The sequence below is a fragment of the Globicephala melas genome, chromosome 2 (assembly GCF_963455315.2).
Source record: "Globicephala melas chromosome 2, mGloMel1.2, whole genome shotgun sequence".
Classification (NCBI taxonomy): Eukaryota; Metazoa; Chordata; class Mammalia; order Artiodactyla; family Delphinidae; genus Globicephala; species Globicephala melas.
This window is the reverse complement of record NC_083315.2, coordinates 93402187-93426316: the sequence shown is the minus strand read 5'-3', so window position 1 is coordinate 93426316 and position 24130 is coordinate 93402187. Positions and strand designations below refer to the sequence as shown.

The following is a 24130-nucleotide window of genomic DNA, read 5'->3' as shown; positions in this document are numbered from 1 at the left end:
ATCATTAAGGTAGCTCGCTCAAAGTCTCCCCAAATTAGTGGAAGACTCCCTGCAACTCACCTGTAACTCAAACAGTTATATTTCATTCCAAAGTCCTTGGTCCTTGGGGCTCCTGCACATGTGGCTTTGCCTGGTGGGAATGTTTGGTAGATTTCCTGAACCTCAAGGTCCCCAAAAGTGGCTGCCATTCCAAGAGGTATGACATGGATTCAGATTGATTCATGCTTGGTGGATGCCTAGTGGAGAGACTTGGCTGTTTGAGCCCCCTGCCTTCCCGAGTGGCACCAGCCGCCTCCCAGATCTGTGACCTGCTCCAGAACCTGTGAATGTGACCAGGAAAATTCTCCCTCTGGAGCAGGAAAAAAAAGAGAGTGCCATGGCACAGATCTATCCAGTTCTGTAGATAGATGAATGATCCAAGCATTCAATTCAAGAAACACACATGTCTTGTTGAAACAAACCTAGAAGTGACTTTTCCAGCTGACACAAGAGCCCACTGAGTGTCCTTAGCACCCATCGCCCCACACAAATGCACTGAGCTATTCTGAGCCACTTCAAATACAATAGCATTCTAGTGGGTACCCCCAACCCTGTCTTCCATGTGGTCCCAGCCCAGGGCTCCCTGAAGGTGAGGCCAGAGCAGCACTTTAAGAGTCACTTTGCCTCCTGGGTCTCCAGTCTCCCTCTCTCAGATCTGCATGCTGGTGTCACTCAGAGCTGTTGTTAGAGCTTAATAGGGCCTAAGGCAAACCCAAACCAGCAAGGCAAGGGATGGAGATTTGACTGCAGGTGATGTTTTGTACAATCAGAGTTCTGAGACCAGAGAGAAGGGGACCCAGAGGGAGGTGGGCTCTCTCTTCCTGGAGAGCTTTTCCCCTAAGATAGCTGCCCTCACCCACCCCAGCAGTGCCCTTAGTTCAGGGCCTTTCCAGAATTAGGGCTGAGCACCTGGGGACCATACGGGCCCTTTTAGTTTGGTCCCTGATGGGGCACCATGTCTCTGAATCCGCAGCTTGACTTTTTATGAAGTTGTATGTCACATTAGCAGTTTTTGGTTTTGAACCATCCTGGGACAAACCCGAGTTGACTGTGTTATAAAAGAAACAAACAAACAAAAAAAAACCCTTTAACGAAAAATTGGATTCAATCTGCTAATTGTGTTTAGGATTTTCATTTATGTTCAGAATTGAAATTGGTTCAAATTTTCCTTTCCTTTTACTATTTTTCTAAATTTATTTATTTTTGGCTGCGTTGGGTCTTCGTTGCTGTGCGCGGGCTTTCTCTAGTTGCGGCAAGCGGGGGCTACTCTGTTGCAGTGCGCGGGCTTCTCATTGCAGCGGCTTCTCTTGTTGCAGAGCACGGGCTCTAGGTGCGCAGGCTTCAGTAGTTGTTGCTCGCGGACTCTAGAGCGCAGGCTCAGTAGCTGTGGCGCACGGGCTTAGTTGCTCCGCGGCATGTGGGATCTTCCCGGGCCAGGGATCGAACCCATGTCCCCTGCATTGGCAGGCAGATTCTTAACCACTGTGCCACCAGGGGGCTTCCTTGTACTATTCTTATCTGGTTTAAGAATCAAGATCATACTTCATAAAATGAGTTTGTCAGCTTTCCTCCCTCTTCCCCACCCCCCTTTTAATTCTTCGACGGTGGAATGTTATTTGTCATGGGCTTTGGATCTTATAAATACACACCCCCCGGGTCTGCCTCCTCAGCAGGGGACTTAGCGCAGATGAGAAGACAGACACCTCTTTTCCTCCTTTGTAGTCTGTGTTGGCTTATTTATGGGGCTTTTGCTGCTTCTGGGACTGCTCTGCGGGGAGCTAGCCATTTCCCTGAGGGAGTAGGCCTGAGAGGTGGGCCGGTGCAGGGGGTTGAAGTGGGGGAGGGAGTCTGGGGCCCCAGTACCCACTGCGGCCACCTGTCCTTCCCGGGGCCAGGCTCCTGTGAAGCCCCCTCTGGAACTCAGTCTGACCCTCCCCATGCAGGCACCATGTTCCGCAAGAAAAAAAAGAAACGCCCTGAGATCTCGGCCCCACAGAATTTCCAGCACCGCGTCCACACCTCCTTCGACCCCAAAGAAGGCAAGTTCGTGGGCCTCCCCCCACAATGGCAGAACATCCTGGACACACTGCGGCGACCCAAGCCCGTGGTGGACCCTTCACGCATCACCCGGGTGCAGCTCCAGCCCATGAAGGTGAGGCGGGCATCAGGGATGGCGGTGGGGGAGGATTCAGACCATCCCCCTTCACAGAGGGTTGCTGGCAAGACCACACAGGCACCTGAAGAACCACCTGATTTATCAGCTATCAGTTAGCCAGGATGTCTTCATTCCCTGCTAATCAGCCTCTCGTTCTCTCCCTGGGTGACCCAGGGAGGAGGATCCTGGGGAGTCCCTCTCCACAGGGTGGTAGGGTTGCCAGATTTAGCAAATAAAAATACAGGATGCCCAATACAATGTGAGTTTCAGATAACAAATAATCTTTAAGTACGTCCCATGCAAAATTTGGACCTGCAGCCCCTGTGGGGCTGGGGGCTGTCACAGACCCAGGGGATTAAGTTGTGTGGGTCAGGAGGGGTTGATGCAAGAGCCTGATAGGGGTTGGGGTCAGGGCCCTGTCAGGGTTTGGAGGCCACAAAGCCATTATGTGTGGAGGAGAGCCCTGGACTGGTGCATGTCCCCTGGAAGGCCACACACAGACAGAGCTGGAGAACGGCAGCGGGCCCGAGGCAGGGCCTGCAGTCTCCCCAGCTCCCGAAGCTCAGCTGCCGGCACCATCAGGCACGCTGGATTGAACGCCATGGCTACTCACCTGTCTGCCCTGCTAGACTGTGGGCCGGTGAAAATGAGGCTTCTCCCTGTATCCGTCCGCCAGCACAGGGCTGGCCCACCGTGGGCCCTGGGTAGGGGCTGAAAAATTAAGAATAGATGGATAACACAGCAAGGGAGGTCCATGGTGCTCCTCCCCAAGGCCCCCCAGGGAGGCTCTCTGACCTGGTCCCCGCCCAGCGCCCCCTCCCTGCCATGACAGGAGGCTCACCACGCTCTTCCCCCTCCCCTGCAGACAGTGGTGCGGGGCAGCGCGGCGCCCATGGACGGCTACATCTCGGGGCTGCTCAACGATATCCAGAAGTTGTCAGTCATCAGCTCCAACACCCTGCGCGGCCGCAGCCCCACCAGCCGGCGGCGGGCACAGTCCCTGGGGCTGCTAGGGGATGAGCAGTGGGCCGCCAACTCGGACATGTACTTGCAGAGCCCCCAGTCTGAGCACAGGGACCCCCATGGCCTCTACCTCAGCTGCAACGGGGCCGCACCAGCAGGGCGCAGGCATGTGCCATGGCCCGAGCCACAGAGCCCGCGGGTCCTGCCCAGTGGGCTGGCCACCAAGGCACAGTCCCTGGGCCCCACCGAGTTCCAGGGCGCCCCGCAGCGCTGCCTGCAGAGCTCCCCAACCGGCACCTCGGCCTCCACGGCTGCGGGCAGGCGGGGGCCCAAGACTGCCGGGCATGGCTCTGAGGAGGCCCGGCCACAGTCCTGCCTGGTGGGCTCGGCTGCAGGCAGGCCGGGGGGGGAGGGCAGCCCCAGCCCCAAGACCCCGGAGAGCAGCCTGAAGCGCAGGCTGTTCCGAAGCATGCTCCTGTCCGCTCCTGCCGCCGCCCCTCCAAGCAGCAGCAAGCCAGGCCCTCCACCACAGAGCAAGGTAGGTCAGGTCGCGGCCTCCGCTGGGGCCACTCTCGACAGGGCAGGGGGCCTGGCCCGGCAGCATCCACTGGGGACACAGGCCCTGCCCGGCCTTCCCCACCTACACGGTCGGACTGGGGAAAGCGTGAGGTAAACAGATCGTCAGCTGAGGATTCTACCCTGAACCAGCTGAGCCCTAGCGCTCCGAAGGCTTGGCACGTGTGAGTCAGATGTTGCAAGCCAGGTCATTTTCCGGGGGCCTCTGCGGGGCTGTGGTACGCCTCAGCTGACATTCCTGCCCTCTGGGGTGTATCTAGGCGGACCACACGGGGAGGCAGGCACCCCTGAAAAAGCAGCACCTTTAACCACAAGCCCAGACCCTCCCCTGCCCCCAGTGCCCAGCGACCCCACCCAGGCTCCAGCCTCGGGGGGCGGGGAGGGGGGACAGGGTCTCTCTGGCTCCCTTTTCTGATCTTTTTTCTGCCTGGACCCCCAGCTTGTCCCAGTGCTCGCCTGAGGTCATACACAGCCTCTCTGTGCTGCTTCTCCCAGAGGTTTATGTTACCCCTTCTCTAGTGAGGATTCTTCCCTCCCTCCCTCCCTTCCTTCCTTCCTTCCTTCCTTCCCTTTTTCTAGTAGTTCTTGCTTTGTGTGACATTCCTGTAGTTATTTATTCTCATACTGTGTGTCATATGAAAAGCTAGAGGATTGAATTTGCCTGGGTCTGGGAGCAACAGGAGAGCTGACTTTTGGCGTGTGACAGCCTCAAATGCACATATTTTTCTTGTAAAAAAGGAAACAGTGAAGGGAGCCCTAATGGTGACATCTTTGGGCAGGCCGAGAATTTTTGCTTCTTACGTGCCCTGTGACATCCTGTCCGTGGTGACAGTGACATCCTTTCCCATTTGGCAGATGAGAAGACTGACTCAGAGAGCGTGGGACAACCCCCTGGTGTCGCGAACGAGTCAGCCGAAGGTGGGAGGGAAGGCTTTTCCGTGAAGGCATCTTTTAGCTCCTCCCTGAGGGTCAGGCAGAAATGAGCTTAGGCTGCAGCACAAGGGTTGTTAAGTCTCACCTAAGAAACCACCACTGACAGCGGCATGAGTAATGGAGTCCCCCCTCCCGGGATGGCGTCAGTGTGTCCAGCCCAATCGTGGAGGGGTGGTGGGGAGTTGAGGGGTGGCCTGGACCCTCAACCCCATATAGGTCACTGCCAGCCCAAGGCACCCAGGGAAGGTTCTGGGCTTTGTGCCCTCCAGTCCCCACTGGGACAAAGGACGGTAGGCTGGGATCCCCTGCGGGGTGGGGGCTTCAGGGAGGAGCAGATGAGCCGAGGGGTCTCTGGAAGGCTGTACCCCTGGGGAGACATCCCCCAGAAAACTAAGGTGGGAGCAGGACAGTGCACCCTGCCAGGAAGTGCACTTCGAGAGTCCTGCTGGGGTGGGGGGGTGGTTTCAGGGATTTGGAGAAAGGGGGTGTCAAAACTGGTATGCATGGTCCTGGGCTCCTGCCAGCACCCCACAGCAGGGGGCAGGCCAACCGCCCCCATCCCCGCACAGCCACAAAGCACCTACTGTGGGCCACTGCTGCGGGCTGTACGAGGTCTCCCCTGCCCCTGAGGAAGCAGGTGGTGCTCATCCGGGGCTCAGAAACACCACAGTTCCAAATCCAGGGGAGTGGTTTCCTTCTTGGCCCCCTGGGCACACCTTTCTAGATGGATGTTCTCAAGCCAGGCCTCCAAAAGGCGGGGCCGAGACCGCCCCACAACCGCTCTGGGCCAGGGCTTCTCAACCCTGTACTATTGACGTTTGGATCAGTATTGCAGGGGCTCTTCTGGGTGTTGAAGGATATTTAGAAGCATCTCTGGCCTCTATGCACTAGATGCTAGTAGCACCCCTCAGAGGGGACAACCCCAGATCCCTCCAGACATTGCCAAATGTTCCTTGAGGGAAAAAAAAATCACCCCCAGTTGAGAACCACTGCTCTCAGCAAATTACCATATGGTTGGGAAGCATTCAGTTTCCTCCTCCTCCCCCAAGGCCTGGGCCCTGGGAACCCAGACCAAGCCAGCAGCCAGCCCTCCGCACTCAGCACATCCCAGAGGTTGGCCCTGGACACTCACAGCAACTCCTAAAGCAGCAGTCCATGCACTAGTGCCCTGGGAGGGCAGGCCACCAATAGCCACAGCGTGCCAGGTGTGGCTGCAGGAGGGTCTGTGACCCTAGAGCTCTTGTACTCAGCCCCAGGCAGCTTGGCCTGCACTCACTCGCTTTGGCTAAAGAGCAACAGGAGACCTCAAGTGGGGACAGAGAGGCCAAAGAGGTAAGACAGTTAGGAGTTTGGGAGATTTAGAAGTGGTCCCACCTAGCGGCAGAAAGGCCTCGTCAGAAAGACCTCAACAATCAGCAAACCTTGGTTGAGCACCTACTGTGTACCATGTACTCGGTTACATGCCAAGGACCCCCAATAGGACCACTGCATAGGGATCAGAGGTTAAGCTGACCAGGGCTGAAGTCTGGCCTTGTCCCTTACGGCTTAGTGACTCTAGGCAAGTTACTTAACCTCTCTGAGCCTGTTTCCTCATCTACCAATTTAGATAATAATATTACCCATGGGCTAATAAAACAGTCCACAGGGCTATGAGAATTAAATGAGATAATGCATTTAAGGCCCTTGTCAAAGTGGTAAGCCCTCAATAAAATGGCTCCAGTATTTCTTAAATATTATGAAATGGCCTCTGCCTGGGCGGCACTAACAGAACAGCCCCCTGAGCCCACAGCTGGAGAGCCTGGCCCTGTCTTCTTAGCCTGGGAAGGGAACATGAGGCATCATTGTAACTCCATGTACAACTCTTCTTTCTAGTGGCTTCCTGCGCAAGAAGAGGCCTCAGTCACACAAGTAACTCCAGAATTAATCCAGAGCCCCTAACAATTGATGCCACCTTTTGTCCCCCTTTCCCTTTCTTGGAGCGGTTTAACACGTTTCATCTGGTCCTTTCTTGTGGTTACGTTAAGTAAAATCTCCCTCCTTGTGGAGACAGGCAGCAAGGGCCACAAAGGGACACTTGGGACCAGACCCTGCTGAGGTGAAGACCAATCCTGGCCCGACCACCCCCGTGTCCTATGTCCCATGTCCCAGGCCACGTCAGAGCTGGCCGCCTCCCCCAGATCCGTCTGCTGCTTCCATCCACCTGCTGCCTCCTCGGCCCCTGAGCTCAGCCAGCACCTGCGGCAGGGTCTCCACAGGGGCCTCGACAGCAGGGGGGGAAGCGAACCCACCTCCTCAGCCCCTCTGCCTGACTTGTCCCCACCCTCCCGTGTCCACTCATCCTCAGAGCAGAGAGCTCATGCGGGAGGCCGGGAGGCCAGAAGGAGAGGGAAACGGTTTTACCGCCTTCCTTAGAAATCCAGAGTGCAGAGAGGTCAGGGGCCGTGAGAGCAATCTCAGGAGCAGCTTTAGGAGCTTTTCGGATCCCCAATCTCTGCCCAGCCCCACACAGATGCTCAGAGAGCACATTTTCTGTGTTAGGTCCGTGCCTCACAGGCCAGCGGGCAGCCTTTTCACAGAGCCTTGGAGGCTGCTACCGGGTGACATCTCATGGTCCTTCTGCTCCTGGTTGTGGCCTCACAGCCTTTGTGGTGGCCGTGCTCCCTCCACCCCAAGTCCCAGCCCTCCCACAGGCTCCCCAAGGCCATGGAATTGCAGAGCTGCTCAAATTGTGGGCCAAGGTTCCTCTCACATCCAAAGCCACGGGCCTTGTTAAACTGCGGAGTCCCTGCTCTAGGGACCTGCTGAAGCCGTTACCAAGGCCAGGGAATCTGCATTTTATCCAGCTCCCCAGATCACCGTGACTTCACAGAGGAGACTGGGGCTCAGAGAGGGGGAATGGCCTAAGATTCATCCCAAGTCAGAGCGGAGCAGGACTGGAACCCAGGTCCTGACCCCCCCAGTCTGGAGTTCCCACTGCTCCGCCACAACAGAGTAGGGAAAGGGGGGTGAGGTCGGGTGCTGGTGCTGGCGGGGACAATCCATTTACTGCACACATGTGCTTGCCGGGCAGGGGTGGAGTAGTCACGGCAGTCCCGGGAGGTTTACCTGGCTCCTTCACCTCGAGGGCTGAGCACGAGTCAGGCACGGCCTGGCAGAGGCTGGAGCAAATTCAGTGCGCCTGCGGGGCTGGGGGTGGCAGAGCCCCACAGCGTGGCTGTCGCCAGAAGAGGCACCGTGCACATGCCTGATACAAGGCAAGGCCAGGGACTGGGATGAGAGCCCTGAAGTCTAGGTGGGAGGGGTGCTGAAGAGGTTGTAAAGGCCCTGGCTGAGCCTGGTAGCGCCCAAGGCCCAGATTCAAGCAGCCCAGCCCAAGCTGAGTGCTTGAGTAGATTCCCTGGAAGCTGATTCAGTTTTGAGGATGAAGACCAGCACCCTCTGGGCACCTAGACAACCGCCTATGAGATGGGCTCTGAGATGTTCCGGGAAGGCCCCTCTGCAGCTCCTCAGGTGTCCCCCATTAGGTCGCATATGGCCGTCTCCAGGTGGCCCTTTTAAGCATACACAATCCCTGGGAAGGGTCCTGCTGCACTTCGCCAGCTCCTTGGGGACACCCAGGGATGGGACCCTTTCCTGCTGGGGCTGCCCAGAAGGCTGGGCCTGAGCAAGACTCACTGGGGGCCCAGCCTGCTGCTCGATTCCATTTCCCTCCCTCCCTCCCTCCCTCCCTGCCAGAGACCAGAAAGATAGGCCCCCTGTCTTCTCTTCCTTCTTGGGGGGTCATCAGCCAGGAGTTCCATGTGGCTAGTGGAGGAGCTCCTCTGGGGAGCCCTGAGGAAACCCCCTCACCCCTGGCCCCAAGGCTTGGGTTTGGCTGGACCTACCCTCCTGATTCCAGATCTCTGTAGCACCAGATCCCCAGCCCAGGAGACACCTGAGGACCCCCCAAGATGGTAACATGGCTCTGTGGTCCTCTGTTGGGGACTTAATCTCACCACACAGACATGCAGACTCCCCGTTGTCAGGAACAATCGGGACTATTAGACGGCAGCCGTGTGTCCTGGGAGTCAGTCACAGCTGCCTCGCTGCAGCCCCTGCCCCTACGCCCAGGGCCTCTTCTGCCTGCATGGGCCCTTGGGTAGGGTAGCCACGGTCGTGAACGCCTCTGACCCAGATTGCCTCCTGGTGGCCTCCCTGGGGTCTGGCTGTCAGTCACCCAAGGAAGAAATACCGGCCCAGGACACCCCAGGGACTCGGCTTTGTCTTCGCAGGAAGGACAGTGTGGATATAAAGAGCTGTTGTTTTGTCTGCTCACCTGGGAACACTGGGGGTTGACTTCTCAAGCAGGACTATGGTTTGGCTTCAGCTCCATTTGAAAATCTTTGCTTGCGGCACCTCCCACATGAGTCTGATGCCCATCCCGGCTCTGCCCAACCCTGCCAGTGTCCAGAGGTCACGGCAGCCACCCCCTGCCTCTGGGAAGGGTACTCCAAATGCTCCCACAGCCAAACCCCTTTCTGTTTCTTCCTTTCTCCTTGCAGCCCAACGCCTCTTTCAGACCGCTGCAGAAAGACCTCCCCCCAAGCCTGGTGGCCAAGGCCCAGTCCTTGCCCTCAGACCAGCCCGTGGGGACCTTCAGCCCTCTGGCCACCTCAGATACCAGCAGCCCCCAGAAGTCCCTCCGCACAGCCCCAGCTGCCGGCCCCCCTCCAGGACGGTCTTCCCCGGCGGGCTCCCCCCGCACCTGGCATGCCCAGATCAGCACCAGCAACCTTCACCTGCCCCAGGACCCCGCAGTGGCCAAGGGTGCCCTGGCTGGTGAGGAAACGGGCGTTGTGACACACGAGCAGTTCAAGGCTGCACTCAGGATGGTGGTGGACCAGGGTGACCCCCGGCTACTGCTGGACAGCTACATGAAGATTGGCGAGGGCTCCACGGGCATCGTCTGCCTGGCCCGGGAGAAGCACTCGGGCCGCCAGGTGGCCGTCAAGATGATGGACCTCAGGAAGCAGCAGCGCAGGGAGCTGCTCTTTAATGAGGTGGGAGGAGAGGGCGTGGCGGGCATTTGGGACGGGCAGTGATGGTGGAGGCAGCCTGGACGTCTGCAAGCAGGGGCAGTGGGGAGGGTGCCTGGCACTCAGGCGTCCCCTCCTGCCCCCAGGTGGTGATCATGCGGGACTACCAGCACCTCAACGTGGTGGAGATGTACAAGAGCTACCTGGTGGGCGAGGAGCTGTGGGTGCTTATGGAGTTCCTGCAGGGCGGGGCCCTCACGGACATCATCTCCCAAGTCAGGTGGGCAGCTGGGAGGGCTGGGACCCAGCGCTGGCTGCTCCCGCCACTGCCCTGGCAGGGATGTTAGGCAGCCTCAGGCCCGGATGATTGGGGTGCCCGGCACGTGGTCCCGAGCCACCCTGCCCACCCCCATCTGTTCGGGTTAACAGACCCAGGGGTCTCAGGGCAGTGGGGAAGACCCGAGGGCTCCAGCCTAGGCCCAGGCCCGTTTCCACCAGGGCTCTGGCCTGACTGGGCTCCCACACACATCGTCCAGGAGCTGTGGGGCCCCGTACCAGGGGCACCTACTCTGCCCAACCCGTCTTCCCTGCAGCCCCGCCAAAGCTAACATGCTCTTCTGCTGATGGCTCTGCCTTCCCCGTCCAGGCTGAATGAGGAGCAGATTGCCACCGTGTGCGAGGCCGTGCTGCAGGCCCTGGCTTACCTGCATGCCCAGGGTGTCATCCACCGGGACATCAAGAGCGACTCCATACTGCTGACCCTCGATGGCAGGGTAGGGCCCTTCCCACCCTGGCGCACCCACGACCCCACTTCACGGCTCCTCCTCCCTAGTTCACCATCACTCCCCTTTCTCCCTCTCACCCCAACCCCAGGTGAAACTCTCGGACTTCGGATTCTGTGCACAGATCAGCAAAGATGTCCCTAAGAGGAAGTCCCTGGTGGGAACCCCCTACTGGATGGCTCCCGAAGTGATCTGCAGGTGTCTGTATGCGACTGAGGTAACGGCTCCCTCCACCACCCAGCCCTCCCAGAAGAGGCTTGGGGACACATAGCTCTTCTACTTGTGGTCTCCTCCAGAGCCCCCCACCCCGAATAGCCCCGGTTGTCGGGTTCCCACTTAGCCAATACCCTACCCCAACGTCCACTGCCCCCTTCCCACTCTTGGTTGGATCTTCTCTGGCCTGTGACTTTGCTGCCACAAACTGGTCCCCAGAATGCTCTCCCCCAAGCGCAAGGGCAGGTTGGGGTATGGCCGGGCTTCCCCATGTGTGGTGGCCTTTCTAAGAGAGTGGCTGACAGCTGTGTCCCTGCAGTCAGTGGTCACTCACGCAGGTGGTAACTGACCACAGGGAAGGTGACCAGGAAGGGGGCCGACTCACCAAGGAAACCTGGGACCAGCTGCTCCCCTCCCCCTGCAGCATGTTGCTACCAAGGGGCCAGACTCTGGCCAGTGGAGTCAGGGACATTCTCCTCCTGCAGGTGGATATCTGGTCTCTGGGCATCATGGTGATTGAGATGGTAGATGGAGAGCCACCCTACTTCAGTGACTCCCCAGTGCAAGCCATGAAGAGGCTCCGGGACAGCCCCCCACCCAAGCTGAAGAACTCTCACAAGGTCAGTCGGTACACAGGGTGTGACCCTGCAGGCCCCATTCTTCCTGAGGCTTCAGGGATCAGAGTCCGGGCTGTGAGGCCCAGCCTCTCCCTCCCACAGAAACCAGAGGGCCCGGGCTCCCAGAAGAGGCTCGTCTTTCTCCACACAAATCCCGCACCTTGGTGTGGAGCCTAGTCACAAACTCCCGTGGTCACTCCAACAAGTTTCCACCTGCGGACAACTGACAGGAGCCTGAAAGAAGGGAAAGCAAGGCCAGCGGGAGTCCCTGATGCCCTGGGAAAGAATCTAGAGAAGTTAACTGAGCAGTAATGCCTCTACCCCATCTGTCAGGGGAGGCATGCCAAGGCATACAGTGTTCCCAGTCTCCATCACAGAGAATTGGCTTGCCCTCCATCAATGTACATCCTAACCACATCTGAGCCAGCTTTTCCCTTAAAACCAGTGTGTGTGTGTGTGTGTGTGTGTGTGTGTGTGTGTGTGTGTGTGTGTGTGTGTGTGTGTGTGTGTGTGTGTGTGTGTGTGTGTGTGTGTGTGTGTGTGTGTGTGTGTGTGTGTGTGTGTGTGTGTGTGTGTGTGTGTGGTATGTAACGCTTTTCTGGCAAATCCACCCAAACCCACAGTCCTTACTTGTGGGCACCCCCTGCTGGTAGCCAGCTCAGCACAGGGCTGCAGAGTGGCACTGCCATCTGGTGGCCAGAGTGAGAAATGTCCCAGAGGGTTGAAGCTCAGTCTCTAAATACGAAATAGTTCCGTAGCCCTGCTGGATGCGAGGAGAGACAGGAAACACTTTCTGAGACAGCTGGTCCTTGGAACCCGCACTCCTGACCCCCTAGACTAGCAGATATTTCTAACTGGCTAATTCCCCAGAGGATGCAGCCTTCCATTACAGCCTAAGACAGCCTTATCCCAAAATATTGACTCAAAATGAACCAGGGTAAGCCCTTGACTTAGACTCTAAGGCTTAGAGAAATAAAGGAATCTTCCTTTTTCAGGTCCCACTTTGTTCTTTTCTATTTTTCAAAACACTCCTTCCTCGCTGACCTCTTTTTTTTATCTTCACTAAAGACCTATGTAGCAGACAGGGAAAGCACATTTTATCATTAGCCCATTTTACAGATGACAAAACTGAGCTCTAGAGAAATGTACAACTTGCTGGAGATTAGGGATAGACCCAGGACTGGATCACTGGGTACCAATCCCGTGCCCCTTTCCACAGAGCCTGAACACTGAGCGCCCTGAGAAGCAGCGTGGTGCCTGGGCTGTATTTGGAGCCCAGCTCCCCAGCTCTCCTGGTATCCTAATTCCATTGCTCACCAGCACCCACTATAGGTGAACTGGCCACCTTTCCCGGACTGATGCTGACTTTCTTTACCTACCTGATAGTCCAGAAAGTACTGAGCCTGGGAGGAACCAGGAAGTAAGAAGCGAGAATTTAAGACTTTCAAATGACAGTGGGGCCAGGCAGATTGGGTCACCCCAAAGTGGCTGCAAACCGTGGCTTCCTCTCACTGCCCTGCCTCCACAGGTCTCCCCAGTGCTGCGAGACTTCCTGGAACAGATGCTGGTGCGAGACCCCCAGGAGAGAGCCACGGCCCAGGAACTCCTGGACCACCCCTTCCTGCTGCAGACGGGGCTGCCCGAGTGCCTGGTGCCCTTGATCCAGCTCTACCGCAAGCAGACCTCCGCCTGCTGAGCCCAGCCCCAGAGTGCGCCTGCCACCTGTGCCCACAGGCAGGGGACACTGGGCCACCAACTTGCCAACAGGGCCTGGCTGCCTGCCTCATTCTCTCAGTATTCTCTCCAAAGATTGAATGTGAAGCCCCGACCCTGCCCTCCTGCCCCTCAGCCCACTGGGCCAGGCCGGACCTGCCCCTCAGTCACTTTCCCTCCCAAGAGTCCCCAGTTGCCTCTGGGATGATGGAGACCTCTTCTGCAGGATGACCCTTTGTTATCTGCACAGGGATATTTCTATGAAACATGGAGACCAGTGCTTCTGGCCACTGTGGCCAACACAGCAGAAAAGGCTGCTGAGGTTTTTTTTTTTTAAAGTAGTAGGACACAAGCATCCCAGGTCACCCAAGAGGCAGACTGCCTGTCTTCATCAGGATACTTGCTGTTCTCAGCTCCAATTCCAAATCCTGGGGTCTGGAAGGTGTTTATTGCCTGACTCCATCTTCCTCCCTTGTGTCTGACTTCCTGAAGGCACAGTCCCACCTGCACCTGCTTCCCGACCCACCTGAGCTGACAACACACTCCCTGCACAGCCCGCGCCCAACTGTGAACAGCCTGCTCGGAGGCCGTGACGGGGAGGGGAATTTTCTGGGTGAAAGAGGAAGAAGGCAGCTGGTGGTAAAGTGGTCTCACTTCACAGGATGCGGGTGCGCACACACGTGTGTGTGTGTGTGTGTGTGTGTGTGTGTGGTGTGGAGGAAGGTCACCCACGACTGTCTTCGGTTAGGCTTCTCCATCTTCTCTCCCACTAAACTCTGCTCTGAAGGTGACCTGCTTCCTTGGCCCGGTTTCCCACCTCTTAAGTCCCGGGGTTCTGCCTGACCAGCGAAGAGGTCTGTATTGAGTCGAACACATCCTGGGGGCCTGGCCGGTTTCTGAGTTTCTCCTGTACTGTGGGATCTGAGAGCCAGGGACCAGAATGGTGAGGGAACAAACTTGTTTTACCTGTGAGCTTCATCTCAACAACCAGGTCATCGGGGACCCATTCTTCTTTTGTGTGCTTGGGGGACCTGTTTTCAAAATCCCGGTCTGGGAGAGGTGAACCAGCTCCCAATTCCATCATGTCACTGGAATGGGCAGCCCATTTGTGCGAACCACGTGCCCCTAGCTGCCTCCTCAGACACCTGTCTCCTTGTCCCCCTCCCCTCCCCACCTTCAGGGCTGTTGTGAGACAGGGAATCCCAGGGAAGAACTCCAGGTGTCTGGACCCTATCTAGATAATATTTTTAGATTCCTCTATCCCTAGTGGCCTGCTTTGGGGCAAAAAAAAAAAAAAAAAAAAAAAAAAAATTGCAAGGACTTTTTTTAAGGGTCAGAGTTTTAAAAACAAAAGCATTGTCCCTTTTGTGAATTGTTTGCACTTGTGCCTGTTTTAAATTAAACGGAGTGTTCAAAACCTCTGGCCTTCCTGTCGTCCCTGGGAATAGAGCCAGGCTGTCTTCAAACTGGACACGCTGTAGTGGGTGTCCAGGGTGGCCCTCCCTCCTCCCTGCTGTGAGCCCCCCGACGGTCATTCTGATCCGCAGAAAATCCTACTCCCTGGTGGCATGTGGGCCTGAAATGAGGGCAGAGAAGAAGGGAAACAGGAAGTGAAAGGCCCTCGGGACTGAAAGAGCTGAGAAATAGACAGGGCTCCTTCCCAGAGGAGAGGAACCCAACCCGGAAAGCCAGGGCCGTGGGCTGTGCTTGCTGGTGCCACAGGGGCTCTGGGGCAGCCACCAGGGCTGACGGCCACTTTCTGCAGCAGCATCTCCCTTCCCCCGTTTGCTTCCCCCACGCCACCTCCCCAGAAAGTCAGAGGCTGCTCCCCTCAAACTGTCCATAGGAAGTGGCCTGGAACTGCTTCCAGTGAGAAAGCAGTCTCTGCTTCGGTTCTCACAACAGAGAGTGACCGTTAGGAGCTGTGAAAGAGCGCAACTGGAAATCAGGAAACCTGGGTCTTTAAACTTCCAGCTCTGACACTGATTCCAGCACTTACTTCCTGAGGTCTCATTCTACCCCCTCTCTGTCAGGGTCACTGAAACCTTCTACCCAGGAGCAAGGAGTCCTGCAGACCTCCTCCCCACAGTTCCCCACCTAGACAGCTGCCCTGGTCTAAGGGCCCCTGTCCCACCAGCTCAGCCAGAAGCAGCACCTGAGTCTTACCTCCAGGAAGCAGCCACAGTGGGCTGGGCAGAGATGGAGGCTGAGGGAAGGCAGAACCTACCTCCCAACCGAAGCCCACGGTCACGAGTGGTTGGCAAGGCAAAAAGAGGCCAGTTCTTGCAACTGAATAACACTGGATTTATTAACTATTCTTTTGAGCTCTAAGAGTCCTTCCACTGCACAGTGTCATTCCAAAAGCATGTGCGTATGTCATTTAGCCTCACACACAGACCGGTTCTGAGCTTGACCCGAGAGTACCAGCTCCAGTGGCACAGGTGACTTCACAATGACGAAAGCAACAAGAATTGGAAAAACAAAATGTTTAGAACAGTCTCTTCTAAACCAGATTGAGCTCGAGGGGACCCCAGCCTCAATGCCTTGGGGCTGACAATAAGGGGAAGTTCAGGATAGCGAAATGTGGTGAAACATCTAAGTTCTGCACAGAGCTGGGCCTGGTAAGAAATCTGCAAGAACAGCAAGGCAGTCAAACACACAATTCAGTTCAGACAGGAAAGATCTGCTGTGGTTTTTTAGAAACATCACTTTCAACCGCCAAACCCTTGGCAATTCCAGAGAGAAGCCCTCATAGTTGTTTGTTTATCCAATAAAGGGCCCAAGGTGACGTTCAACCAGAAATCCCCATGTCGGCAACACTTGAAACATGACAGCACCTTCAACACAATGTGCAACCCAGACCCATGTCTTCAATGTGGTATTCTGAAGAAGCCAAAATACTTGTATTCTTACACCATTAAAAGTAAACTTCATAAAAATTAAACACAGTTGGAAAAGGATAAGTGAACAAGCAAGGATCAGAAAAAAGGAGTTTGCACTTGGGGCGTCCAATTACCACCCATCCCACCCCAGATTCTCTCCTTCTGGCTTTTCAGGCGTTTTTCAGAACTTTTCAGTTCAGCCGCCACCCAGACAGTGGGACTGAGGAGAGGCAGATATGTGGGGAGAGAAAAATGGGGGAAGGGCAAAACACCCCAGAAACGAAAGCAAATCACATCAGAAGAAAACAGTGCATAATCAGCAGGTCTCAAGGTTCAGAAATCGTAAGGGACGGGTTGGAAGCTCCAGTTTCTCAGAAGACAGCAGGAGCTCTCTATATGGAGCCTTAAGCTGGAAGATCTTGGTGTCCTAAGTAAAGGGTCTGGCCTCCTGCTACTCCAAATGCGAGTTTTTTGTTCATTGTCCCTCACTTCACTGCTGTGAAATGACTTCAAGTATCCGGATTTAATACACTACAAGAGGAAGAGGATTCCATGGGTAAGTGCACAGGGAGGGAGAAGTACACAGCGGTGGCTCCAAATAAAACCACAAGGCTGAACTCCGAGCCTGGGCGCAGCGAGAGCGCAACTTTGCCACCAGGGGGCACCAGAGATCACGTCCAGTGTCTGGGCCCTCGCGGCCTCGCGGACCCCGGAGCGGTGGAAGCACTGGGGAGGTGTCTGACACTTACACGAGGCCGGACCCTGATCACCCATCCCTCACCCCAGGCCCAATTTCTCATCACAGGTCATTCTCGCTCTGGGCAGTTCCCCTAGAGTTATTGGTGAGAAACCTTCCGTGCAAAGATGAATAGATCGACGTCTTGAAAAGACCCCACGGCCGGCAGCTGAAGGGCTGCACGCTCAACCTTCGGGGTTCACAAAAAACTCCCCACGTGCTGCCACCCCACGGGCTGGGCACACAGGTTCGTGTGCTGGCGCTTCAGCAGGATCCTAGGGCACGCGATTCGCCAGACCCTCCAGACCCTTCTCGCTAGGCCGGCACAAAGATGAGGGCGGGGGCGGGGAGGGATGGGGACGAAGGGCCGGGCTAGGAAAGGGCCTTTAACCACATCTCCGCAATTGCCTCTGACTCACTAATCTGCCCAGTACTGAAGCTGAGCCGGGCCTGCATCCCACGCTTTGGGACAGAGGCAGGGGTCCTTGGTCTCGAGCTCTAGCATCCATTATCCACCCTGCCCTCTATTAACGGCCCAGAGAGAAGCAGGAACCGTTTAACAGCCCTCTTCCAGCTCTCAAAGGAGTTTGATATAATTTAAACCCGGACCTGCCGTTCGTGTGGGCTTCAGACTCCCGCGCGCCGCCGCCTTTAACGTGGCAAACACTTCAGTCAATTATCCCCCTCGCGGAGCTTCTATTTAAAGAGACATTGTCAGGTTCTTAAGCCTCGGATCAGACCCGCTGCTTTCTGCTTCACATACAAAGACTCAAAACACGAGTTCTTTGAGGATTGGAAGAAATACAATTAATCAAAGCCTTCGCAACCGTTCCCCCCTGCGGGAGCACCCACGTGCAAGACCGGGAGCTGCGAGGCGGTGGGGGCGGGGGAAGTGCTAAGTCCTTTCCATTTCAGGCCTCTGAGAGTGAGAGGAAACAGGCTCAAGAGCCCAGAGCTGGGCTGGGCAAGGGGGGGCGAGGGGGGCGCGTGAGCGGGATGGGGGGAATGACCCCACATTGTCGATGAAGTTGAATCTTGGGTCTGCCTCCGGCTGAGGCAGAAGAAGCTGGTTCAAGGGACAACTAGCATTCCTCCCACCCCCAAACTATGCTTTCAATGTCTTGAGGCAGGAGTTTCTCCCCCTAAAAATGTAACCTCCAGACTCCTTCCCTCCCGTTCAGAAAGGCTCCGAGGCCCATCTCCAGGCTCCCCTTCTCCATCACTCCAGCACAAGGGGAAGGGATACTTAGGTCATGTGGGGCACTACTGTCAGCAACACTGGGGTAGGGGGGGCAGGGGTTGAGGGGTGGGGGAGGGGGAGTGGGGGGTGGGGAGGCTAGGCCTTTGTTCTACAGGACAACTCTTCTGCCTGGCTGGCTGACTAGGGTGTGGGAAAACCCGGCAAGGGGAAGGAAACCCGGCAGGAGCCTGAAAGACGCGGGAGTGCGCCTTAGCGCTCAGGGAAGGGGGTCCAGCTGGAAAGCTGTAGCCTACGGATCCAGTCTTCTACTCCTCGCCTCCGGGACTGGAACGGCAGGCCTTTAGCAAAGGTGAGCGACTCGGGCAAGGAATACCAACAAGCACAAAAAAGAAATAAGATAGGGGTACGTTTCCGAGAGAGGGCTGAGGGAGCTCTCACCTTGGCAGCAGGGACAGGTGCTAGGATCTGGGGGTGGGAAACTGCCAGGAAGGTGAGGGACCTGGGAAAAAGAAATCCCAGTGGAGCAGAGAGGGGAAGGTGGGGGGAGCAGGGCTCGGCCTCGAGGCTGTTTACTGCTGAGCGTGCAGCACCACGGCCTCCATGCCCGCCTGCCAAGGCTGAGGCCCAGGCACCGAATGGGGCAGAGCGTTGGGCTCTAATTCTGAGCCGCTCTCGGGCCCAGGTGCTTCCCCGACCAGGCTGGGGATGTCTGGAGCTGTAGAGCGTCGGCGCAAACCCGAGCGGCCAGAGCCGGGGCCGCCCTCGGGGTGGGGGCTAAGGCCGACAGGGGCTTGCACTAAGGTTGGGGGCGCTCCCTCCAGCACCTCCTGCGAACGCCACCGCCCAACGCCTGAAGACTGAGGCGAGTGTGGTTGTGCCATCAGGGCTCCCGCCCGCAGTCGAGCCGCCTCCTCCTCGGTCACGGCACCCAACGCCAGGCTCATGCTCCGGCCCAGCTCCGGCCGCTCGCTGCCCTGCACCCGGTGCCGACCGAAGCCCTTACCCCCTGAGCCAGCCTCGCCGCCGTGACCATGGCCGCCGGCCGCTCGAGCAAAGCGCGCCAGAAGCGGCCGCGGTAGGCGGCGGGGACTGGGTCTTCGGCGCTCCGGGCTGGGCGCGGGAGCCGGACGGCCAGGGGGGCTGTCGGAGTTGGAGCCCCGAGCCGCGGCGGCGGCGGCGGCGGCTGCGCGGCCCCAGGGCCCGGTGAGGGCCTGCACACAGGTCCCGTGGCCGCGGGCGGCGGCCAGTTGCAACGCCGTGTGGCCCGCCCGGTTGGTGCGGTCGAGGCGCAGGCCGAGGCGGCGGAAAGAGCGCACCAGGAACTCGAGCACCGCCCCGTGGCCGCACGCTGCCGCCCACATCACCGGGCTATTGCCCGCCGAGTCGGCCGCCTCGGGGTCGCCGCTGAACTGCACCAGCAGTTGCACGGCGTCCAGGTGGCCGCGCTCGCACGCCAGGCTGAGCGCCGTGCGGCCGCGCTCGTCCCGCAGGTTCACTGCTGCACCCTGCTCCAGCAGTAGTCGCACAAAGCGCGCGCGCAGCGCGGGGTCTGGCAAGCTCACGGCCACCATGAGCGGCGTGCGGCCCTGCTCCGCGCGGCAGTCGATGATGCTGCGGTCCAGCGCATCCAGCACAAAGCGGGCCAGGTGCACTTTGCCCGCCTGCATGGCCTCCAGGAAGGTACGCGTACCCGCTCGGGGGCACAGGTCCTTGGGCTTGAGCATGGCCTCGGCCGCCGCGCCCAGGCGGCCCGGCAGCTCCGCACGGGGGCGCCCCTGTTTCTGAGCCCCACCGGGCTCCGGCCCCCGCCGACGCTCGGGTATGGCTCCCTCCGCGCGTGGGCGCCTGCGGCCGAGGATCCTGAGGTTCCCACTCTGTCCTCCAGCTGCCCCGCCGCTCCTGGGCCGCACGCCCGGCGTCTCGCTGCTCCTTCCCTGGGCTTCCCGCCTGATGGTGTAGGTTGCTCGCTACTCCGGGCTCCGCGCCTGGCCCGCCACAAGACGACGGGAGCCGAAGCTCGGGCCCCTCCTGACTCTCCCGCTGCTTTCCCAGTGTCCGGCGCCCCTCAGTCCGTCGTGGCTGGGAGCCGCGCCACTCACCCACACCCGGGGCAGCACCGCTCCCCTGCTGAGACGGTGGCGCCCGCCGTGCGCGCCTGCCTCTAGCCCTGGCGGGGCGCGCCGCTCCTCAATCTCCCGGCGCCGCTCCTCCGCCTCCTCCCCTCTCGCGGGGGCCGGGCCACGCCAGGGCGCTTGCTCCTTACTTGGGGGGCTTGGCGGCGCGGGAGTCGCCGCCCGCATGGATACCTGGTTTTATAGTCTCGGGGGTCTGCATGGCAATGGCTACTCAGGAAGCGGGCTGAGCCGTCAGGGCCGAAACTGACGGGGCGGCGGAGACCGCCCCTGACCTTCACCCACCTCTCGGTGGGCCACGACGTCGGGGAGCAGCTTCTCCTCCGCGCTTCCCTGGGGCTGCGGCAGCGGGGGCGGGGCGGGGGCTGCTCGCAGGGGGCCACATGCACCCGACCGGGCCAATCCCAAAGTCACAGTCTTCTCTCCCCACCCTCCGCCCCCACCGGAGTCGGTGCCCCGGGCTCCATAGAAACTGGCGGGACCCTGAGCCCGTCGAAGAAGACGAGGGCTGCCCCCATCGGTGCGGCTGGAAGGAAGTGGGACCCCATGAGGGCAGAACTGGACCATAAGCGCACTGGGCGTGGTGGCGAAAGGCGGGCGGGGAGTAAATCACTCCCCAAATCGGGGGGGGGGGGTAGTACCTACGCTGCGCGGGGTTGGGGGCCCTCAGTCTGGCTGGGAACCGCCACTGGAAGTGTAGCGAATCACGCACGCACACACAATTGTTCCTCCCGCACACGCTGATTTGGCGCGGGGGTGGCGGTGGGGGAGTGCGCTCTCGTATCTCGGACGTCTCCAACCGAGACAACGCGCCCGCCTGCCAGCTCCCGGCGGCTGAGAAGCTGGCGGTGCGGAGACGCGGCGACTGGAGCGGGCGCCTTAAGATCCGGGAGTACTGCAGCCGCGTTAGCAACTCCTCGGCGCCGCCTCCCCGCTGTTTCAGGACCCATCGCCACCCCGGAAAGAGCGAGGGACATGCAAACCTCCCCCAGGGTCCCCATCTCCCTCTTGAGCACAAAACCACCCCCAGACCACAGGGCTCTGACCTTGACCACTAGCTGAACCCTTCCGAGATAAGAAGAGAGCACGAGTCAACAGAGTGTGAGAAAACTACCGAATCCCCTCTCCCTCCGGCCCGCTGCTCCGCCCTGGCGGGGGGGGGGGGGGGGAGCAGGCCTCGGAGGAGGGGAGTCAGAGCACCTAAGAGCTGCAGAGGGTGGGAAAGTGCGTAGGGTTGGAATGGATATTTGTGAAAAAAGAAGTGAGTCAGGTATCGACTACAGAATTTACTGAGACTTTTTGTGAGCTAGGTATTGTGTGTTCCCAGCCGTGGGAAATACAGAGGCGGAGATTCGGTTCTGGATGGAAGAAACCTCCCCTCTCAAGCGGGAAAACAAGATCGGGACATAAAAAGTCGAGTTTGTCGCCTAGGGGCTGAATACGTATGTTAAATACAAAACGGAGACAGTCCCTGGAGGAGAAAATGTGGGGAAAGGCGGACTCTAGAGTCTTCTGAGAATAGGGCTTCTGAGATGGTCTTCAAGGATGTGTGGGAGCTGGCTGCTAAGAAGCAAGGGCACGTAAGCAGGAAAAACACCTTTAGTGCTGAGGGCTGCTTTAAGGGGTCCCTTTATATGAAAGACAGGAAATTAAGGGAAGAATAAAGATGTCTTCAGCCTGGGCAAAGCAGTGACCAGAAGCTTCGCAGCAGGCTCTGCTTGGGGAAGGGTATGGGCAAGGAGAGGATTTGCCTGCGGGAAAAGCCCGTGGGCCCAGATGGGGGAGTGGCAAAGTGGGCACATAGCTCTGCACCCTGAGCTTCTCACCTCTCTCCAGCTCCCAGGCTTCAGAGATGCCCACATGGCATCGGGGCCAGCCGTGAAGCAGGGACTCCCACTTCCCTCTCTCCTGGGCGGAGCACGTGATGTATGCCTGTGCACACCGTGAAGCGCCCCTCTTCTGACTTTTTGCATCTTTTAATCCCCCTACTCTGAGATCTGCCACTTTTCTCTCATGGTGTCACAGAAAGGGCATTTGACAGCAAAGTCCCAGCTTGAAGGCGTTTACTAGCAGTGTGGCTCCAGGTCTGCATACTCTCTTCTGCAAAAGGAAGCCAAGAACACCAACCCTGCCTGCTGCAAACAACAGCAAGCTAAGGAGTGTCAGGGAAAGAGCTGCACAGTTATTCAGAGTGCAGAAAGCCCAATCCCACCCACAGACCTGCGGGCCCCACCTGGAGTAGGAATAGACTTGTCAAGCCTAGTAAGGACGCAGGAATGCTCCCCCTGTTTACTCAGGTAGCAGAAGAAAGGTTTTCTTCTCTTCATGACTCAATTTCCCTTTTCTGCAGCATGAAGAGAATTGCTTTCTTCTCTTCTTTCTCTGTTTCCAGGGTTAGGGGAGGGGGTATCCCAGGAATCTGTGTGGCAGGCCAGCCCAACAATCCAGGCAGTGACACCCCCAGGTGGAGGAGAGAAGCAGCAGGAACACAGAAGGGGCACTGGTCCCAAAGAGCCCTGCCCCTCCTCCCTGAGCCAGCTCAGCCTCATTTTTGTCCTTTTTCTCTGTGGTGGATGGAGACAGTGCCAGGGAAGAAGAGGAGCTGAATCAGGGCCTCACCCTGGCCCGTCAGAGTGTGCTGTGCTGGGTACTCTCTGGAAGGAGCGGCCGTTCCATTGCCCCAGCTGGTACTACCAACCCAGCCAGGCCTGAGGTGGGATGGGGGGGGCAGTGCCACGTCTCATGCCCTAAAGCCTTTGCTCTGACTTCCCAGTGGGCTCAGCATGTTCTGAGCAGAAAAGAAATAGCAACGATGAAAAAAAGCTGAGACTCTGCTGAGGAGCATCGAGGCACCAACAGCCGGAATTAGAAGCTGTCGCTTAGGGAGCTGAAGGCTGACAGGCGATGGAGCTGAGGCAGGCAGGGGGCAGGCAGGCAGGCACGCCACACTCTCCTTCCCTCCCACCTGCTGAGCCTCCCCCTTGCAGGCCCCAGGCTGGCAAAAGGGCTTCCTCCCAGAGGCGGCTCAGGCCTGCAGTCTGTCACTCTGTCTGCAGCTGCCCCCCTTCCCAGGCCCCCTTCTTTCTTCCTCAAGTGTCACCAGCCCCCTCACCCTGTCACGTTGCACCAGCTCAGCAGGGTTGGGCCTGGTGGCACGTGGCTGGGAGATCCAGAGAGCTGGGGGGGGGGGGGTGTGAGTCAGCAGGGGACTCTGGCGTCTGAGTCAGCAGTGGGATTGGGAAGGGGGTAGGGACCCTTCTCTTGATGCAAAAGGTGAAACTGAGGCATGCCAAGTGGATAGGGAAGCTGGCCCCAGCCCCACAGATCTGCAGCAGGAGTGGAAGCCAGTGAGGGAATGCATCAGTTCTTCCTCTGCACATCCCCTGAGGCCAGAGATAAATTCACGTCCAGGGCCCAAGGACTGTGGCATTTTCCCAGGGGCACCCTGCCCTTTTTCCAGAGGACAGAAAGCAGGGAGGTGGGTATTTGCCCTGCCCTCCTGGGAAGCCCCCAGCCTGCTGTGCAGAGGCCTCTCCAGGAGGGAGGATTGCATCCCCTTCCCCATTCCTGGGCTTCTCAGCCCCAGACTGGAGGCCTAGAGACTCTGCCCGGCCTGACTGAGGGGCAGAGAAGGCAGTCTTCTTCCCCTGAGCGGTCATTGGTCAAAGCTGGGGACTGCCCAGTGGGCCCTATTTGGCACTAGTTCCGGCTTATGCCCCATGCCCAGGTCAGTGAGTTCCTCTAGGCCTGGATCCTCATCCCTGTGAGGTTCTACCCCTGCGTTGGGGAGGAGATGGGGCAGCTGAGTGCTCAGCTGGAGTGCTGAAGACAGGGCACTGCCCTGGGGTGTCGGTGTCCCGCCCTCCGCTGTCTCCAGTGTGTATGCAGGCTGACTAATGACAGGCCTTACTCCTCTGAATGCGCAGGCCCCCTAGCCTCACCCTGCAGCCAGGGACTGCTAGCATCACAGAGATCAAGCCCCCAGAGGGATGGGGGGAGGGGCTAATGGCATTTGCTATAACTCTCTGATAAGAAAACAGCCCAGAATCAACACCCACCCTGCCTCTCCAAAGCCAGTGTCTGTTTTCATTTGCGATTTGGGACTATGTCAATAGGTGCAGTGAATAGCTGCTCAGAGGCCTCTCTACAGCCTGTGTCTGGGTCAACCATAAC

General features: G+C 58.2%; 2 protein-coding genes and 1 long non-coding RNA gene across 7 annotated transcripts in view; 2 read left to right on the top strand and 1 right to left on the bottom strand.

Annotated features, from left to right (window-relative positions):
• PAK6 (p21 (RAC1) activated kinase 6) overlaps positions 1-14417 on the top strand; it is a 35086-nt gene extending 20669 nt beyond the window's left edge. For all 5 annotated transcript variants that reach the window (XM_060294472.1, XM_030842958.2, XM_060294470.1 and 2 more), the window contains 8 exons: positions 1983-2191; positions 3060-3695; positions 9208-9705; positions 9828-9961; positions 10328-10454; positions 10555-10680; positions 11162-11296; positions 12822-14417. In XM_060294472.1, coding sequence (XP_060150455.1) covers positions 1988-2191; positions 3060-3695; positions 9208-9705; positions 9828-9961; positions 10328-10454; positions 10555-10680; positions 11162-11296; positions 12822-12989 — 2028 coding nt within the window. In that variant the 5' untranslated portion in view covers positions 1983-1987 and the 3' untranslated portion in view covers positions 12990-14417. The remainder of the gene's footprint in view (positions 1-1982; positions 2192-3059; positions 3696-9207; positions 9706-9827; positions 9962-10327; positions 10455-10554; positions 10681-11161; positions 11297-12821) is intronic.
• Positions 14418-17939: 3522 nt separating this feature from the next.
• ANKRD63 (ankyrin repeat domain 63) lies at positions 17940-20241 on the bottom strand. Its single transcript, XM_030842959.2, has one exon. It carries the CDS (start codon positions 19547-19549, stop codon positions 18395-18397), a length of 1155 nt encoding a protein of 384 aa, XP_030698819.1. The 5' UTR covers positions 19550-20241; the 3' UTR covers positions 17940-18394.
• LOC132596857 (uncharacterized) overlaps positions 18003-24130 on the top strand; it is a 30460-nt gene continuing 24332 nt past the window's right edge. The window contains exon 1 of the long non-coding RNA XR_009563047.1: positions 18003-18174. This is a non-coding gene — a long non-coding RNA (uncharacterized lncRNA). The remainder of the gene's footprint in view (positions 18175-24130) is intronic.

Coding starts and splice junctions, on each gene's coding strand:
- ANKRD63 (XM_030842959.2), bottom strand. CDS start 19,549: ATGCTCAAGCCCAAGGACCTGTGCCCCCGAGCGGGTACGCGTACCTTC.